This window comes from Hemibagrus wyckioides, linkage group LG11 (genome assembly GCF_019097595.1).
Source record: "Hemibagrus wyckioides isolate EC202008001 linkage group LG11, SWU_Hwy_1.0, whole genome shotgun sequence".
NCBI lineage: Eukaryota > Metazoa > Chordata > Actinopteri > Siluriformes > Bagridae > Hemibagrus > Hemibagrus wyckioides.
This window is the reverse complement of record NC_080720.1, coordinates 12,396,108-12,415,851: the sequence shown is the minus strand read 5'-3', so window position 1 is coordinate 12,415,851 and position 19,744 is coordinate 12,396,108. Positions and strand designations below refer to the sequence as shown.

The window sequence follows — 19,744 nt, the reverse complement described above, 5'->3', positions numbered from 1 at the left end:
TCTTTCAGGCGTGACACCTCATCCTTCAGCTCACGCACCAGCCGGTTGTTGGGATCCTCGTTAATGACAGCGTTACAGCGGATCTGCTTGGCTCTGTCTGCATACCTGATTCAGAAACCATGCAGGCCAAAGTCACCACAGAACATCATGAACAGTGTAGTCATGGCTATTGCAGTAGGTGTTAGTGATCATATGGTGTATGAGTAGCAGACCAGCAGTCTGTAGGGTACCTGATACACAGATCACAAGTAACTAAACTAACACTGTGTTGGTAAGTTCTTAATACCACACAAGATGGTATAAGATGATTAAATTAACTTTTCATGTCTTGGACACACACATTCCTTGGGAGCTCAGTTTTATTACAGCAAACGTGGAAGGGTGTTTGAAGAGTGAAGCCACTGAGGGTTTTTAATCCATCACTACATGCAGTGATTAGCCTTTCACACCTTAACCGTATTATGAAAGTCAACAGAGAGAGTGAGAATGTGTGTGTGTGTGTGTTTGTAAGAGACAGAAAGCAAGAGATGGTACAGACGTTGTAAAAAGATAACACAAGAACAATCTTTGATCAGAGAGAAAGCTCAAATCCAATTTTTTGGCATAAACAATGTAAGCAGTAAGGATGTTCTACAGTCTAAACGGATAAACGTATGAAATCTAAAATAATTTTAGCAAGCAGATTTAAGCCACAGTTCACATTTCTGATCAAATTGGGACATGGTGTTCTTTGTCATTTGGTGCCCAATGCTTTCTTACATCAAAAATTTGCAATAACAGCAACTTAGATCAAAACTAGTACAGAAAACGAGCAAATACTGAATATAAATAAAAATAACTGCATTGATGGAGTGCGCATGATCAAGTTCAACAATAAAAATGGCATTCACACATCATACTCATAATGAGTTTGGTAGAACAAATTTTATTTTATTTTTGTACTATTATTTCAGAAATGTTTTTATATTAATATCTGGACCTATTTGACCGTTCAGGATCTACTAGCAATTCCCTGTTAACTTTTAACCTTCTTACGCCACACCAAAACATGCCTGTGCTAAAGTGTCCAATATAAATATGTAGGCAAATGTGACTACAGTGGGCAGCACTGTGGAGGAAGGGAGCAGTGTTGCCACCTCACAGGTTCAGTTTAGATCCTGAACTTGGATTACACTCTTTGTTGAGTTTTAATTCACATGTTCCTCCAGAGTTCCTGGTTTTCTCCCACCCCCTAAGAACATTTACTGAGGTTGTTGACCTTAGGTGTAAATGTGGATGTCAGTGTATGTGGACCCATCCATTGTATAATCTTGTTTTGGGCTTCTCTATATTAATCATGACCCTGATCAGGTGAAGAAGCTACTGCATGTGAATAAATATGTCTATGGTCCAAGCAGAAATGCTGATTTTGGTTACTTGGAATTTGCAATGAAGTTCAAATAAAAATAAATTAAATAGGTTTTGCCCTGCTATCTGAACGTATGGATGGAAAGCTGGACTGTGACACCTGAGCGTGCTGAGAGTCTCGTCATAGTTGATATCTGCAGGACTGAGAGCCGCAACCATGGCAGTGCGAGAATTTCCACCTGTACCAGGAGAAAGGTCAAAAGGTCAACATCAATATAAACCTGGAGTTAACATGAGTGCAAACATTGATTCAGATTCACATACCTAAATTTTCTCGGAGTAGCCATGTCAGAACAGAATCTCTGTATGGAATAAAACTTTCCACCTTCTTTTTCTTCTTGTTCTGTATAAAAGAAAGCTCATGAATAAATTGAAAATTTTCCACTTACCCCAAATATAGTCAATTACAAAAGACATGTTTGGTGCATAAAGATTGAAAGCCGCCGAAAGTAAGAAGTGAATGGTTAGTGTTTTATTGATGAATTAGCTACGTGAGGTACCTTTGCCATCAAATATATAGTACAGCATCAGTAATAATATAAGATTTCATTTTGAGAACTGTGAACAACCCAATGCTAAAATAGCTTCTTACATTTTTTTCACTATTTTTTTAAGTAGAAAATTTTATTGATGGTCAAACTTTTAACCAAAATCTTCATTGTCACTAGTAGAAATAGTACCAAGCAATTCATACCTTGTTTGATCCAGAATCCTAAGAAAATATGAAATCAGAATATTTATTTGACTTCATTCACTGGAAAAATACACAGTGCAATACATGGTAATGCAAAAAGCAATACTTACCACCTCCGCCAGTGCTGAAATGACTTTTCCTAATGTGGTAAGGGATTTGTTTATGTTTGCTCCCTCCTGGAACAGAAAATATTATTAATTATTAATATATTATAATATTATATCTTTGTGAAATACCTTTTTAAGAAAATGAAGTTCAAGAGGAAGCTGGGCCTTTGAGTAAGTTTGGAGGCAGCTCGATTAGTTAAAGTGCCAAGCTTTAGCTCCAACACACCATTTAAATGTTGCTGTATCCTGACTTAGAATCTCACACACCTTACACTATAATGCTTATGATGCTGAAAACATGGGGAAAATAACAAAAGGCAATGAAGAGTAACTGTGACTGGTGTATCATTGTTTAACAAGATTATCTGTTATGTGATAAAATATCACAAAGCTATAGCTGGAGGGAAAAAAAAGAAAAAGGATTGCTTGACACTCTGCAAGCCTATAAATTAAAATGTAGAGAGAGAGATGATTGACAGACAACAGAAAAAAGGAAAACAGACAATATTCGGTGAGAAGGTGCATATAGAAAAAGCAGATATTGTCACCTTGAGCCGAGTGCCTTTGGCTCCAGTGGAGTCAGCTCTTTCACTGCCAGCTAAATCCACCAGACTGATTTTGCTGACCTATTTGAAAAACAGATTGGGGTAAACATTTAAAGAAAAAGGACAAAAACTATAGACATATAAAGAGGTATACATATACATAAAATGTACTGAACTCCAACACAAGATGCTCATGTTTTCTTGACCTGAAACAGCATCCTCAATGTCAAACATCATTCAGTGCATTTCAAGCGATGAGCAGTGATGATTCTCTGGCCTGTGCGTGGCCACTAGAAGCAGCTCAGTATGATTGACAGGGTGTTAAATGTTCCTTGGCAGCCTACCTTCTCAGATGTGTTGTCTGTCTCAGAGTCATGCCTCCTCTGTGTGAAGATGATGTTGAAGACCGCATGAGAGCGACTGCTTGTTTCGTTCATGTTGGTGGCAGCCACAGTCCTGCAAGAGAAATGAAGAAAGAGCAGATGGGAAACAGACATCACCCATCACTCAGAACAACTGTTTAACTGTGATTACAGCAAAAGAATCTATGAGGGAAATTCTTTCTGGAAAATGCTAGCATAGAAATAGCACCAGGAAGAACTGTATGAAAAATGATCCCTCAGCATCAGGGGTTTCTGTAATGCCATCTGCTTCACATTTACAAACTTTTCACTTACAATGTGGGAGGTAATAAATGGAATATGACACAATAATGACAAATTGAAGTTATTTGTAGTTACAGAATGTGCTAAATGTTTACAAATCATATTGTACAGATAATAATATAACTGAGTAGCAAACTACATCTTTCTTACACCCAATATCTTGTGCTATATCTCACAAGAGTCATTTTTAATTGTGTCTTTACCGCCACTGAAATATCCATCTCTATGTGCCTAGACCTTCTGTTTCAGACAGAGAAAAACAGATTAATGACCCACAACACTGCAATTAGTCTCTCATATTTCAGTGCTATATATTCCAGTGCTAATAGCTCCAACAATATTCAAGTCTGAAGAGAAATAACCTTGAGAATACTCAGATTCATTCAAGCTCATTTTCAGCTAGTGCTATAGCAACTGAAGCATGAATTAAAGACTGCCTAATTATCTACTGTGCTAAATTATCCTGCTGGTTGTGGCCCTGCCACTGAGTTGTTTAACAACTGGCTAATTGTGTGGTAGGAGAGAAGATAACAGGTCTAAAGAATTCATTTGCACCATAAAATAAATTAGAGCCATGCCTTTTAATGGTAGATGCTGAAATAGGAGTTGGAAATTGAAAGAGAAATCATGATTTTTTTTTCTATTCAGCATGTCTCTTTAGCCAAAATCCATATAATTAAATATATTAGACATCTAAAATGCCGCTGTCTAAAATATGACTCTTTACAAATGTTTACTATGTTATCTTGACCTTTTACATCATTCTCTGACTTTCCTTGCACATATTATTTTTTTCTATTTCCTGAATAAGCTGTTTTTCTTCTTTAAGCTCTGCTTTATGGGGATTTAATAGAGGTGAATCCCCTTAAGCCGCTTTGTGACCAAGGCTCAGAGAAATATTTAAGAAGAGAAGAGAAGAGAAGAGAAGAGAAGAGAAGAGAAGAGAAGAGAAGAGAAGAGAAGAGAAGAGAAGAGAAGAGAAGAGAAGAGAAGAGAAGAGAAGAGAAGAAGTGAAGTTAAGTATAACCTGGCTTTATTTCCTGAGTCCATCAGGTCTTGAATGTCATTGTAGGACGTGACAGCAAGTTTGGATAGATCTTCCACGTATGGGCCTAACAGTGGGTGCTCTCTCACTCGCAGGTTTCCTTTGTTTTTGGGGTTCAGCAAGTCCCGCACACGTTCACAGTAAATCTCCATATAGCTCACCTGAAACACCAAACAGCAGCAACTGAGTTGACATACTGAGTACAGAAAAGAACTATTCAAAGCACAACTATATTGAGACATTTGTATACAGAAGAGCCTTTATAGGAAGAAATTGCTAAAAAAAAAAAAAAAAAAAAATCATACAAACAATTCAGAAAAAGAAGCAACGTAAGTCTCTTTTTACCTCTACAGAGTAAGACATGCTGTTGTCAGTATTGCTGTCATTAATCTTGGTAAAAAGATCTTCACACAACTGTTGAGAGAGAAATACATTAGAGTTAATGGATGAGTCCTCAGACACATTTATCTCATCTTCTAAGACACTCAATGGATATTTGTGCATATGCTTATATGCTGTTTGCCTCCTAATTTAACCCTGTTTGATTTCACATTGTTTATGCCATATGCCTGTTTTACAAGGAAGTGTGTTGGAAGCCTGAGATACTGCTTTATGAGCAAATCAGTCACTAATAATAGACTGTTTTACTAGTGGCCATTGTCTTACTGTGTAAACAGGGGAGTTTGCACATCATTGTAGATAAACAGACATGTAAATACTCAGGCTGACTCTCTTGTTGAGATAATAATAGTCTCTCTGTGTGCACTGTCTTTACCAGTGGGATTATTCCTTGCTGCCCTTTTTCTTGTTTGCCCATCATGGTATATGATTTGCCAGCACCAGTCTGGCCGTATGCAAAAATGCACACGTTGTAGCCCTCAAAGGCATGGAGCAGCATCTCCTCACCAATGTCCCTGTAGACCTGCTGCTGAGCCGCATAGTTGATGTCTTCTGGCTGCATGTGCATGAACAAAACCAGGATCAGTCAAAAGCATTTAAAGCATTAACAACTGTTGAATAAACACTGACAGGTGAATAAGACCAGACAAGGCTTCATACATTATTGAAGGACAGAGTCCATGTAAATAGTCAATGCTTTCAGTGGACCACTGGGACACGCTGAAGGTTTCAACCGTAGTAATGTAACAGTTGAAAACATTGAACCCATTTCAGTAGAATTAGTACAACTGTCATTTATCTTAGTTGTACAAGGCTGCATTACCAGTTATCATTTTTGTCGAGATTACAATTATGGCTGTCTCATATTGTGATCATTATGATTATAGCATTCCTAAATCATAATGATTTAGGAATGCTATAATCATAATCCATTCGAAAAAGAGGTTATTAAAAATGATATTTATTTTATCTTAAATCATTTTCTAAGAAAGATATTGCCTTAAATATCTACTCTCTCCCACAGTACTCACCGAGGTATGTGACCAGTAAGAGTAATCAAAATTGAAGCTCTTGGTTTCTTTGGGTACTTTGGGGTTGATGATAGCTGAAAGACAAGGGAAAAAAACAATACAGTATGAGAGTGTGAACGAACTTAGCTTACTGACTAAATAGTCATACTTGAAATCTAATACTCTGCCACAGAGTGGAAAATGGCCTCTGACAGAAGTGCTGAGTCACTGCTGTTCGGCCACAAAAGGAATTAGTAAAGGGCTGTTGCAAGTCTCTCTGAAGTGTACTTTACTTCCAACTAACCATTTCAGTTTAGCACAATATCTTCGGAATGTGATGTTTCTAGGAGCTTTTGTGTGAATAGGCATATTGTGTAAGCAACTGAGAAGTTGAGGAAAACACGCTAATGTTTTATTTTTGGAATGTTGCAGCAAAAGCTTCTTATTACCTGATAAATGCGTACTGAACAAGCTAGTTAACATTTTGTTGGGCTGTGATGAATAAAAAAGCATAATGTGGAGAAGGAGCAGAATGCATTAGCACAAAGATAAGGCTTTTCAAATGAATGATGTCTGAGTGCTGAAGGCTAGATGAAATGATGTGACTCGTACGTTCAGTGCTGTGAATTTAAAATCTTAATAAAAAACAGCTGTCTTAATCTGAATCAAGTAAGTATTTAGGTGGACTATGTGCACATTCAAAGCATTACACATTACCATTTAGTCCAGTGGAAATAAATCATGAACACTGGCATTATAAGTCAAATTTGATTGGACTAAATATATATGCTCTGATTTTGGTAAACATGGATTGGATATGGTTTACTGTTCAGTAACCTAGTAAAAAAGACCAAATACAAGTGACATTTTTCTAAGCACACAGCATCTTGGAGCATCAAAAGAATAATGAAGAGAAACAGAGGAAAATATGCTTCTGGTAATATGATCCTGCTCTTCAAGAATTCTTACTAATTTTCTTTTTTTTCTCCGAGATGAGATAAGATTTATTGGAATTAGAGTTAATGGTCTTGTCTGCCATTTATTCAGAATACAGTTCTCACTTAAGATAAAAACTGTCCATTCCAATCCATGCATGCAAGCTCTCTAAGTTACTGTTAAGATTTTGTCATCCACCTGCATACCTCTGTTTATCTTGCCTCTTACATCATTTCCTGTGTTAAAATCCTTGCTGTTCTTAACAAGCCACCCACACACAGACAGAAAAGTGCTTCTTCACGGAAAGCCGTGGAAAATATCTCCATATTAATACACAAAATCTACAAACCTCTGCTTATAAAACCTTACCAGGCCGAACCAAAATGTCTGATCTTCCATCTACTACTTTTACTATAATTCTATCTCAAAAAATGGTGGATTGGGACTAGAGATATTAGTCTACCAATGTTTCAGTAGCTTTTAACCATCACCGAACATAGAACATATTCCCCTGACAAGTTCCTGTTTTTCTTTTCCATTACACCGCAGGAACTATGACTGGTATATAATGCTTTCTGAGATCATACATGCTCAGGCCTTTTTTGCTGCTTGCTGCAAGAGCCATGCCTCTAGAAATATCTACAAATTAGAATCTAGCAAGATTTGTAAAATTCCACAAATGTTGCTTTGGTGGTTTTGTAGTGATTCTACTTCCTTTTACTATGGACCATCGGAGCTAGAAGAGTTGTCTTATATTTGCTGAATTCTAATAGCAAAGTAATAACATTACCTCATGACCCCATAAGTGCAGCCTATAATAGCCTCCCGCTATGTCATGCTTGTGGTTGCAAGATGAAGACTGCTATTCCAGTTTGTGAAAATGGCCGATAAGAAGCTTTTTCCAAATCCAACAAAAATCTGTGACCTCCAGTACAGTACACTCTTCTCTAACAAATATTCAGAAACATACATACTCTGAAGCCATTGAAAAAGATTACTGGATTTATGGCTCAAGCACTAATATCATCCATGGTTTCTATCTAAACATCTACACTATCTCTGCTATAGATATGTACTTAAATTAGACAATACCCAAGCAGTGAAAACACCCTGAACCAAGACCTGTGGAGTGCAGCGTGCTGAAGAACATTTCACTGTAAGCCATCTAATAACAATTACCCAATTAGATCCATCTCATAGATGTCAGTTTTGGATTTTTGTATCACTGATGAATACATTATGCCAGACATCTGAGAGGCTTCATCAGTTCTGCTGAATCTATGTTAACACTGTGTGTGAATTACATGAAACTGACATGACACCAAGGTCTGAGAGTGTGAATTGGCATGAAAGCACCTTCTGTTCTTCCATCAGAGACAGTTGTTCCAGTGTCACATGGTGATAATGGTTTACTTTGCACTTTGTAATCAAGCAAGCATCCGGTGACTTTCAGTTATAGGTAGACAGCTTAATCCTGAACTGAGGAATCTCCTATGTTGGAGTCATGAAGCAATTCTACAAGACATTCAACAAGAGCTAGATGATCTCCAATCTTTTAAATGATTCATTTATTCGTTCATTTTCACTAACTGCTTTTTTTTTGGTCACGACTACAGGGACTCAGTTCTGGAATACTGGGAGCAGGACAGGAATACACTCGGGATGAGATGGCAGTCTATCATAGGGCACCATGTGCACACATTCACACCAGTTATTTTTGCATACGCAATCCACCTACTGGCATGTTTTTTGGAGGAAGAAGTAAAAAAGCTGAGAATGTAGATGAAACCCACACAAACGCAGGGAGAACATGTGAAACTCCAAAAAAAAACTGTAACCACAACTCAGGAACCCACCTCCATGAGCTGAGATCCAGCAATGCTACCAACTAGGTGACCAGGCTATGCCTATTTAGCACATGAGATTTTAATTTAAACTAAACATCCTTGTTCCATTTTAATTTGCAGTTTGGTTAGAATGCTATTACTAAGTATGTGTTTAATTTTTTTTTTTTTCATCCTTTTGAGGTTGAGGAAGTCAGCGTGGTCCAGAGCAGTCTGAGGTCTGAGATAGATATCTAGCACAGCTATTAAAGGCACTGAAGTAGAAATGTCTGCATTGGAGACACACAGGACACACAACATGCAGTATACACACTCTCAGTGACTTAATGATCCATATCTATTTTCCCACTGCATTGTATGACTTCCATAGAAGAAGAGCATAAATGACCTTGGAATTCACTGGTGCAAACTGTGTCCTTTTATCCTTCAGACATGGATGCATTCATTAAGGACTCAATAATACACATACCACAACAAGGGAAGTCATAGATGTTGTGAGTTTAAATCCCAGAACCACCAAGCTGCCACTGTTGGGCCCCTGAGCTCAATTGTGTAAATGAGATAAGTGTAAGTCGCTCTGGATAAGGGCTACCAAAGGCCAAAACGGTAAATGTATTTTGTTTTATGATTCTAGCAACAAATGATACAAAAATACATAAGTATACAATCCTCATGAAGCACTATTTGAAACACCAAATATGGTTTTTAAAAAGAATTAAATGTGATTTCAAAATGGAATTGCATAAATACTACAAGGTTCATATTGCAAACTTGATGACTGATGCTAATTGGTACTTCCATTATTTGTAAGCTCTAGTACAAAACTAAAAGAGAAAAAAATTATAACTAAAATTTGGGTGTGGAAAATCTGTGTGCATCTGTTAAAACATTCCTTTTTTAAAGCATGTAATGTTTGTCAAATTTTCTTGGGAGTTTAAATGCTTAATATCTAGGTTTTAGGTTGTAGATTTTAAAATCTAATTAAAATAGAAATGCTTTTTTCCCAGAGTTTGTCATCTGCCAATTCCCCCCCCACAGGGAGACTGAAAGCTAAGACATACTTCCTCAGAGACACATGACTCCAACTGCATCTTTTTTTTTCTAACTGCTGCCTCACACCAGAACCTTTCTACAAGGCTACGAGGTTCCCCAGGTTAAGGTCTAGTTTAGGTTTGTAGAACTGAACTGATAATGCCTTAGCAGTTAACATCCTTATGTTTCTCTTGTCCTTCCTCACCTCTCCTCCTCAGCATCCCCATGGGAAAATCATTGGACACAACTTCATAATCATAAAGATCATATGACCTGCTTCATAGTATAATAATAAATACATTAAATAAAGGCTTGTGACATTCAGTGGCTCGTGGCTAATTGTTGTGAGTGATATGAGGGTAGAGGGTAAAAGACTCCTCAGTCCACTGAAACTGCTTTTGAGTTGAAACTGAAACTGATCCTTTCTGTTTCTGTTTTCTATTTTTAAAAAAGTATAGGTAATATATGTAGTATTCAACTAATAGCAATCTATTTGTACAAAAGATGAAGATGAGGATCAGGTCAATGTAATACAATGAGCACACTATTAATAATGCTTTAGGATCCTGTAATTCCTGTTATAAAACCTTTACATATATACACATTTATTGTGTTACAGAAAGACTACGTCACCATGTAATCCATACCCATGTGAGTGCTCTATACTCCAAAGATTTGTCTCTGGTGTCACGTCACCACCTGCATTACTCAAAACAGGAATTCTCAGCAAATCATGTCTGGCATCAGTCAATAACACAAACTCCTAAATCCTAGCCAGCTACTGTCTACAGAGCTACAGTCCATGTCACCTGATACATCCCACATTCATGGTTATGATTATTAATCATAAAGACATGTTTCCAATCACATTAACACCTTGAACTATCCTGGAAATTATCCTGTTCAGTGTTAAGTCTCACTCCATCTCACTCCATGAATTCCTTCTGAGATTTAAATCCAGATTAAATAATTCCACAAAAAAGGGGCAAAATCATTCAACTCAAACCTAGCCTAGAGCGAACATGATGTCATTCACTGATCCCAATATAGCATACACATACAGTATAAAACCCCCTATAGACCACATTACATAACATTACATAAGTCCTAATAAAATGGCTGACCCTATTTAGGAAATAATTATTTTACCTCCTGGCAATTTGTTTCTATGTTCATGTCCACATTTTTTGCTATGTTCACATCATAACCGTCATGGACAGTATAATAAAATGCCATTATCTAGTGTTGCCTAGATAAGGATGGTTCTTTCATCCTATGACGTCTTTCTTATGTATATAGCAAATTCAGTGTTTCAATAACTTTCAGGAATATACATAGCAGACTACACTTACTCAACATACTGCTCAAAAAGAGTTTTTTTTGTTTTTTTTTGTCATATTTATTTTGTTTGTGGCTTTACACTATCATTATACAACCAAACACCTCTATAAAATGCATCATAAAAGCACACTGGATTTATTTCAATATTTTATGTATGAATATTTGTAAAAATTGATTATGCTGCTGATAAATATGCAAAGCAGAACTCATTGTATTGCACGGGTCTGTCTACCTCAGGCCTGTTGCTAGGAGCCGAGTGACTTGTGCCTTCCTTCTGGAAACTCTGAAGGGTTGGGCTTCTAACCAAGCAGCCAATGAAGCCAAACCATATTAAAGATGTAGAGTGAGAATCATGCTTACATCTTTCATAGACAAAATAGTGCTTACTTTCAAGTTTCAATCTCTGAGTTCTGTTTTGTGTTTATTGCAATGTAAATGAAGTTGGTCACAAAATCTCAGAGGCACCTAGCTTGGTCTTGTCACTCTTATTTTTTGGTTGTTATTGACTTCATTGCTCTCTTCTCCGTCTCTCTTCTTTCCCCTTCTTATTGCTTCATCGAGGTCCTTTTTGTCCTTACCTGCTATTATTGGAGCTCTGTACCTCCTGTGCACCCAGGCATAATAAGCAGGACATTTTTAATTACCTTTGGTGCACATAGGCAGAAGTAGCGCCTGCTGATGAGTGAGTGTGTGCAGGAGGGGAGTACAATTAAAGCAAGCAGCAGTGTGTGTTATTGCCACCCTGTTCTCTATTTGCACACATTTCATTTCGTGCTCTGGTAAGATGCAAAAGGTCACTGTGACTGCAGGGCTTTAATAAAATGATAAAAATAGTCATAATAGTGGAGTTTATGGTGCTGTACCATGTGGGATGAGTCTCCAACAGGCTTCAAAATTAAATCAGACAGCTCTGTTCAAGCAAGTAAAAAATACACCAGGGGATTTGTTCTTGTGCATATCTGATCTACATGGACACTATCAGGTTTTGTCCTGATCTTTTACAACAACAGCAGTAATAAAATCTGTATATCCAGCTTGATGCATTTTATAGAATTTTTGTCACCTATACATTACAGCCTAGCTTGTTAAAAAGTACAGGGTCAACCATGATTCAGTGACCCTAGAGGATATAGGGTTAAGGGCATTGCTTAAAGGACCAACAGAGACAGCTTGGTGGTGATGGGGCCAATGCATCTACAGAGTGGGATTAAAATTTATTCTTACAGCCAGAGTGGACAAATCAGTAGTCCAGGTTTTTTTGTAATTTCGTAGTGGACAAATTAACCAGAGAATTTCTCAAAACAAAAAAATTCATTTTTTGTAGGAAGACTACATTTAAGCCTAATGCAGTTCAAAGTGATATAACACATAATAGCACACTGCAGTGCTTTTGACCCACCTCCTGCGCTACACACACTGACAAAGGCAAGATCTAGCTGATAACAGAACCACTTTTAAGCCTGGGCAGAACATTGAACTGGCATTAAAAAAAGATATGACTAGATAAATAAATAAATAAATAGATAGATAGATAGATAGATAGATAGATAGATAGATAGATAGATAGATAGATAGATAGATAGATAGATAGATAGATAGATAGATAGATAGATAGATAGATGAATGGAGGGATGGATGGATGGATGTTTTAAAAGCAACAAAAGGTTGTACTGTAAAATTGTGTAAAACTATTTTATAATCTTAATTCATCATCCTGAATCAAGACTGAATTAAATCCAATCAGTGGTCCCTAGAGAGTTCCATCCATCCTATATATGGAAATGTAGATAGACAGCTTCCAGTTTTTAATGTATTATAGGAAAAATAAGCCTCAAACCGTTTCTCTCCCTGCTTTGTAATTGTTGTTGATTCAGTTTAGAGACCCCTGAGATCAGCCCCCACCATTCCAAACCACTGTCACTAAGAACAAAACAGGGAGTGGCAGTACAACCCCTCTACAGTGGCAGACTTGGGAGGACAAAAACCTCTGAAGACAAATGTTGCTGAGACTCGTTCAACACAATAGTTTTATCAGAACTGTACTTATTATTTCTGCATCCCTTTATAGCAGTTTAATACAACATTAGAGCACCAAAAATGCAAAGTCTACATGGCTTACATTCATATTTGACTGTAAACAACCATTCAAATTACTGGAAGTGTAGAAATATAATAATTCTGCTTTACATTTTTGCACAAACGGTATAACAAAAGGATAACAGTAGGGATAAAACAAGATTAAGTGATGTATATAGACATATACTGTATATTATAGAAAAAGGTCTTACCATTAATTAAATAAGCTATTTCAAAGCATTACATTTACGTTTACATTAGCAGTGTTCTTGGAGAGGAGTTGAACTCTTCACACTGCAGACTGAGATTCTTTCCCAAAGCCTGAGCTCTTTTCTCAGCTTCTCAGAGTAATGTGTGAGGAGCTTAATCAAGCATCGTAGCAAGGAGCCTCAAAGTATCCAGAGCTGCCAGTCATTTAGCTCTGTGCCATTCTCCAGCTTTGTGGAAACCCAGCTATTGACCCATCTCCAGGCGACAGACTAGACAAAGCGGGGCATAAAAGAGATTCTCTGGGCCCAGACTCCCACTAACAGCCAGTCATTCATCCCCCAACGATGGGACTGGCCTCATTCCAGCCAACAGAGTGGACAAGTTCATTCATGACATCACCCATTTTCTTTCCATGTTACTGAGTCTGAATCTCAATGCCACAAGAGAAAATGACCTGCACACTGATCCGTTACTTAACCCTTTTGTTCTGTTTCCAGTTTAGAAATGGATGTCCAAATAAATGATTTCTTAGTGAAAATGAGCCAAGCTTGTCAAAACTTTTGTGTGGTTCGAATTGTAGTAAATTTTATTTAACCCAAACAGAAGAAGAGTCCACTCTCATCCTTGCCATCAGATTAAACAAAAACATGTTACATAACCAGATTTTTCCATTATATCATATGAATAGTTCCCCCCTCACCCACCCTATTAGATTTTTTTGGTGTTGTAGTGATCGGTGCTTAGGCATATGAGGCTTGCACATTGTAACATACAGTTATTTCTCCTCAATGACATTAAATATAAAGGTGGCTGAAATAATTATTTTAAGGAATCCATGCAAGCAAACTTTTTTCAGTTCTAGAAAGTACCATTTAGGGTTTCATAAAAAGCTGGTCCAAGATTCTTTAACCATTTTTTACTGTTGAATTTATTTCTTCATCTTCACACCGTAATTGGTTCATCCTGGTCTGAAAAACTGGGCATAAGGCGGATACATGCACTATAATGATGAATATTTGGAAAATTAAATATTTACATTGAACTACACTGAACATCTAGGCATATAAAAAAAAATTTGGTCAAGGATGTTTCCAAAATATCTAAACCATCATTAGGTTCTGTGAGCAATGAATAGAAGGACTCCTTGTGGTGACATTCAGCACTTATTAACTTCTCATTCCAAAACACTGCAGAATTTTCACATGAGAAAAAAACGTTTTCTGCACCATTTCCCTTCTGAAATGATAATGTTTTTTCAAGCTATTTGGGAAACGTATTGACGTAGGTACTTTAATTATGAAGTTAATATTTGTGACTCCTCATTTAATTTTAATAGAATATGTGGGTCCAATAAATGCTGATGCAATCTATTGTTAAAAATGAATCTACAAAATGGATCTTGTTTATTCTCTGATTTGTATTTTGTATCCTCCTGGAATTTTAACCTTATCCTGCAGAACATGGCCATCTTGCCATCCTATCCACCTTTCTCACTTAACCTTGTTCCTGAAGCAGGCACAGCACAGCAGTGTAGAATTACATCCACAATAATTTGTTCCTTAAAACACCTGGCCAGCAGGGTGTGTATCTGCTAACATAGAGATAATCACAGGTTTCCTGATGTTTCTGTTGACTTTCCATTCATCATGACATGGAAACTCTATCAGAACTCTCAACACTTCGTCAGCAAGCACTGTGAGAGAGGACGTCGGCCATGTTACTGTGCTCAAGCCACCCCTGATGGTGGAAGTGGTGTTAGGCTAAACTTTAAATATTTTACAAGGCCTCATCCATTATTGACCGATGGCTTTGCAGGCTAGAAATCAAATCTGCCTCAGTTTTCGTCCGGTCTGTTTCTTTTCAACTGCCCTGGGTTTCCTAACATACGCTCAAACACACAAACAAGGCATGACTAAAACAACTCAGCAAAACATGAACAGCCCAGTAATGATGTGAAGAGTGAAAATGCTTGTTCAAAATATCTTCATGCCAGAACGAAGCTAAACAGCTAGTTTAACATATATGGTTATGGTTTGTGGTTATAGTGAATTTACAAATATATGTCATTAGACGTAACATATTAGTTATCTATATTATACTAGTTATATTATGTATAATAAAAATAATAGACTACTTTAACTCTATGTATGTGAATGTTGTGCTGCAGGGAATTGATTTATTCATTCTCATTAGCATACTTCATTTATAACAATATTCTCATGTGGTAACATTTGGGCAAATTACGTGGTTTCAATGCTACATCAATTACTGTATAATATGAAATGTTATTGTCATGTAGCATGAAGCTATTCTGTTCCTAATATATTACCAAATAAATATTTGATATATTATTTAATAAATGTCCCGTAGCTTATAATATATAAGAATACATTCACAATTTGCATTTTAAAAATCTTCCAGCTCACCTTTGTAGCTTGTAAAATGGGAATAGAATTAATCTAATTTATAACTACGTATAATATGTATATTATACATTATACATGTATATAATGTATTAATTTCCACCATCAACCTGTGGATATAAAAATGAAAGCACAAATCCCAAACTGCAGAGACACCACAGACCTGGCAACCGTGCATCTGACTTCAAAATATTTATTTCTCTTTTTGCCGGTCCTTTTCACTTGAATTTCTTCTACACATTTTTCATAGCAAGTACATTAATGAATAGATGGAGATTAACAGATCTGCAGCTGTGCAATTTCCTCTTTAGTATGTTTAGCATCATCATCTCAAAATGGCTGCTCTTATGAAATCATCCTAGAACAGAGCAGCTACACACCTCATTGAAAAGTACCAGTCTGCTGCTAATAAAACAAACCTTGGTGGAAAAGAAACAAATGCTTATGTGTGAGGCTCAGGTGCAGTCGTATACTCACTGGTTGTGTTCCCTGACATCTGGATGATGCACTTGCTCTCTTTGCTCATCTCCCGCGAGTTGAAGGGGCGAACCCGCACAGCCACCTTCACAGAGGCCCCCGCCATGGTGCCTCCTTATGGCTCCAACTATCTACACCAACAGACACACCTGTGGGTGGGACATATTCAATTTTCACATTAGTAACAGCATTTTCTTAGTAAAATTAAGACAATGTTCAATATACCAAAGTTCAAGCAAAATAACAATTCAAGACTGAAACCGAAATTCTCAAAAAATCTTCTGTGCCATTCTATTCAACACAATATTTTCCAAGAATCTTTTGCAGTTCTTTCACATAGCAGAAGACGGTCAACTGAGATGACCTTGCTAATCCACTGCAAATCAAATTACATAGTTTTAAGTAGGAATGGGAATCGATCTCAGCCCCCAAATTCCATAGCAACTGTAAATGTTCTGGAATATGTCATTACTACACAAATGTGTGTGGACAGGTCTAGTCTTGTCTGCCAGAAGATAAAAATTAAGTTTGCCCATACATACAGTATGAGTAATATCTCATTGCTTTGAGAGAGAGAGAGACTACATGATCTCAATAGAAAAAGTCAGTAGAAAAAGCGTTGTGTCAGCTACAGTTATCTGAAGGTAGGTACTGGGTCCTGCAGCAACAAAAGAACTGCTGGTGTGGCTAAATGTCAGGGCGCTTCCTAGGGTTACAATGACCCAATAACACACACAGACACCCAGACACATACACACACACACACAAAATTTCACACAGAGCTATTGGACACACACACACACACAGCCATTGGACAGTAAATCCAATGCTTCCAGAGTACATAAGCAAAATGGAAGCATAGGTCCTGCATTATGGCAAATATTCAATCGTTGATCTCTCGTTGAACGAGCTAGATAACTAATAAACAACATGGAGTGTTTACTGCAAAATCACTCCCCTGTAGCTTTATTTGAATAAGATAATATGCAGCCTTGTGTGGGCTGGCTGGTTGAGGATGCTGCCATTTTCTCTCTACAGAAATATCATGCTGTGCCACGGTCTGCTCATGCCAAATGAGTTTTACTGCAAGAAATCATACTCATTATTTTATGTCTTATTAAGTGTGTTTATCTGATGTCTATGTTAAATAATATGTTAATTTTCTAGAACTGCAGCATCGACATTATTTCTGGCTGCATGACTTATATTAACCTTTATTCTAATATGTCTCTATTGCATTCTATGTTGTTTCTCAGGGATATCTACAGTGGACAATCCACATAAATGGATTAAAAATGTGTGATATGGTGATGTTTTCAATGAAGAAGTTTAGCATTCACAGAAGGAGTCTCCAGTATCAATGCTTTGTAACAGTCAAAAAAAAATTGACAAAAATATTAGCATACTGGTCAAATCAGGTTAGGTTAGGAAGGTGCACTACATTTACAAATACACTCGTTTTACTGAAATTTGTTTTATCTGCATTGGAGGCTTGTTTAATTGCCAAATAATGGTGTACCCATGCGGCAAAGTCAGGCTCACATTTACACTGGAAACAGTCCAGTCACAGCTGACCAACCATTCCATCACTAAAAGGTAAAAGCACATACTGAATACTATAAGATCAAAACAAATTTATGGAACAGCTGCCATTCACATAGTGGGTCAGGGTGGAAGAGGAGTGTTTAAGGAAATAACCATAACGATCCAACTGTGTACATGCAACCTTGTTGTCACGATCACCCATCCCATTAATTATGACTGAGATAAGTAGCTTACCTCCAGTCATCAATACATTCGACATAACTACCTATCTATCTATATAATATATTAGATCAAGAATATATATATATATATATATATATATATATATATATATATTTTTTTTTTTTTTTTTTTATCCCATACAAAAACACGTCCAAATATAATATTGTGTGTGGAGGGGTGTGTGGGGGCTTGTGCAAAGTGAAAACAGGAAAAAACACTTATGGCTGTTTCAAATTACCGCATCAATACAGAGGAAGATGATTATAAAATTATGATATGTTGTAGGTTATATCAATTATTTTCCTCAAACCTTACAGTTGTTCCCTTTCTTTCTAAAACGACTGTGAATGGTGATGTATTGATAAGAGACCAGCAAAGTAGGATTTATCACCTATAACGCAAATAACCTTCATCTCTTCAACAACACAGAACTGAAATATACAATGAATTTGCTGACGTCATTCAGGGTTGCACAGCCTAAGTGATCATTAGCTTAAATGATCATATCCGGTAATTTGACCCCATGCCTCACCTGGAGTGTGTAAAGCCTATGACGTCAAATACTGACAGATTTTTGGTCTTCTACTGGCCTGCCCACACTATGGATGACTATGCATTTATCACATGTTCCATTAATAAAGATCTGTAACCCACACAGAACTCACATTAGATCCAGCATCTGTTCAGATATCCTATAAACCTTTTTTTATGTCTTCATCACGACACGCTGTGTTTTCTTCTGACCTCTCAGTAGCCGCACCCGAGACCAATTCCACTTTGTATATCCGCCCTCATAAAAACCTGCATTATCTGAAAAGCACAATATCAAATAGAAAGCTCTTACCTTTACAGTGCTGTATTTGTCTCCTGAGCTCTTTAATACACTGTAGATCTGTTGATTTGTTCCCAGAGGTCTAGTTCTGGGACAAATCAAAGAATACCCCCTGTGTCCTCAATCCCCCGAAGGAGAGGGAGGTCCGTGGGAAAGGGGGAGAAAGGGGTATCTAGATGCCCGGCGAGGCCCGCTTGATCCGGGAGGAGGCTTTTTAAAGGAGAAGTCTTGACGTTGTCTGTAATGCAGAAGCCAAAATGGCTCTGCTGGCTGCTCAGAGCAATGATGCTGAGCCTGACTGAGCCAGTGACATCATCACTGAGGGAGGCAGCACTATCAATGCAGCAGTGACAGGCAGAGAGAGAGAGAGAGCAAGAGGACGAGGAGGGAGAGGTGGAGGAGGAGCAGAAAGGAGGGGGAGGGAAAAGAGATGGTGAACAGAGGGAGAGAGAGCGAGATTAGGATCCCCAGGGAATGTGGCACACACAATAACACAGTGTTCTTCATCCTAAATCAAGTACAGCATTAATATTTACAGTGATATAAATCCAGCAAAAAAATAATAGGACATTTGTGACAGGACCAAATATTAAACTATTAAACTAAACAACAATGATGAAGGAAAGATTCTAATAATTTAAATCATTTTTGAAACATTTGTGTTTGTATCTATCTATTATCTATCTACTGCTATTTGTATACTATTATTATATTATTTATTTAACTCTATTAAAGGGATGAATAGAAATGAAACTGTCCTGCATTCTTATGTTACGAATCCTTTGAAAGCTCCATCATATCTAGGAAAGACCCTGATTTCCTGCATGTACAGTGACTCAGCTTTAAATTTCTAATCAGTATGAAAGAACGCTTATTCAGCGAGGAAAACGTTAGAGAAATGTGTCTGCTTACATAACCCTCCTATGACAGGATT

General features: G+C 37.2%; 1 protein-coding gene across 27 annotated transcripts in view; it reads right to left on the bottom strand.

The window, feature by feature from the left end:
• kif1aa (kinesin family member 1Aa) overlaps nt 1–19,125 on the bottom strand; it is a 57,627-nt gene extending 38,502 nt beyond the window's left edge. For 11 of the 27 annotated variants that reach the window (XM_058403347.1, XM_058403349.1, XM_058403353.1 and 8 more), the window contains exons 1-13: nt 18,823–19,123; nt 16,212–16,360; nt 5,894–5,967; nt 5,239–5,418; nt 4,809–4,877; nt 4,446–4,624; nt 3,098–3,209; nt 2,757–2,834; nt 2,212–2,277; nt 2,102–2,119; nt 1,672–1,750; nt 1,508–1,586; nt 1–105 (exon numbers count right to left, since the gene is read on the bottom strand). The exon at nt 1–105 is cut by the window's left edge and continues 38 nt beyond it. In XM_058403347.1, coding sequence (XP_058259330.1) covers nt 1–105; nt 1,508–1,586; nt 1,672–1,750; nt 2,102–2,119; nt 2,212–2,277; nt 2,757–2,834; nt 3,098–3,209; nt 4,446–4,624; nt 4,809–4,877; nt 5,239–5,418; nt 5,894–5,967; nt 16,212–16,317 — 1,145 coding nt within the window. In that variant the 5' untranslated portion in view covers nt 16,318–16,360; nt 18,823–19,123. Of the gene's footprint in view, nt 106–1,507; nt 1,587–1,671; nt 1,751–2,101; nt 2,120–2,211; nt 2,278–2,756; nt 2,835–3,097; nt 3,210–4,445; nt 4,625–4,808; nt 4,878–5,238; nt 5,419–5,893; nt 5,968–16,211; nt 16,361–18,822 lie in introns of all 27 variants that reach the window. The other 16 variants (XM_058403345.1, XM_058403346.1, XM_058403339.1 and 13 more) reach the window with 3 other exon arrangements.
• Between the last annotated feature and the right edge of the window lie 619 nt (nt 19,126–19,744).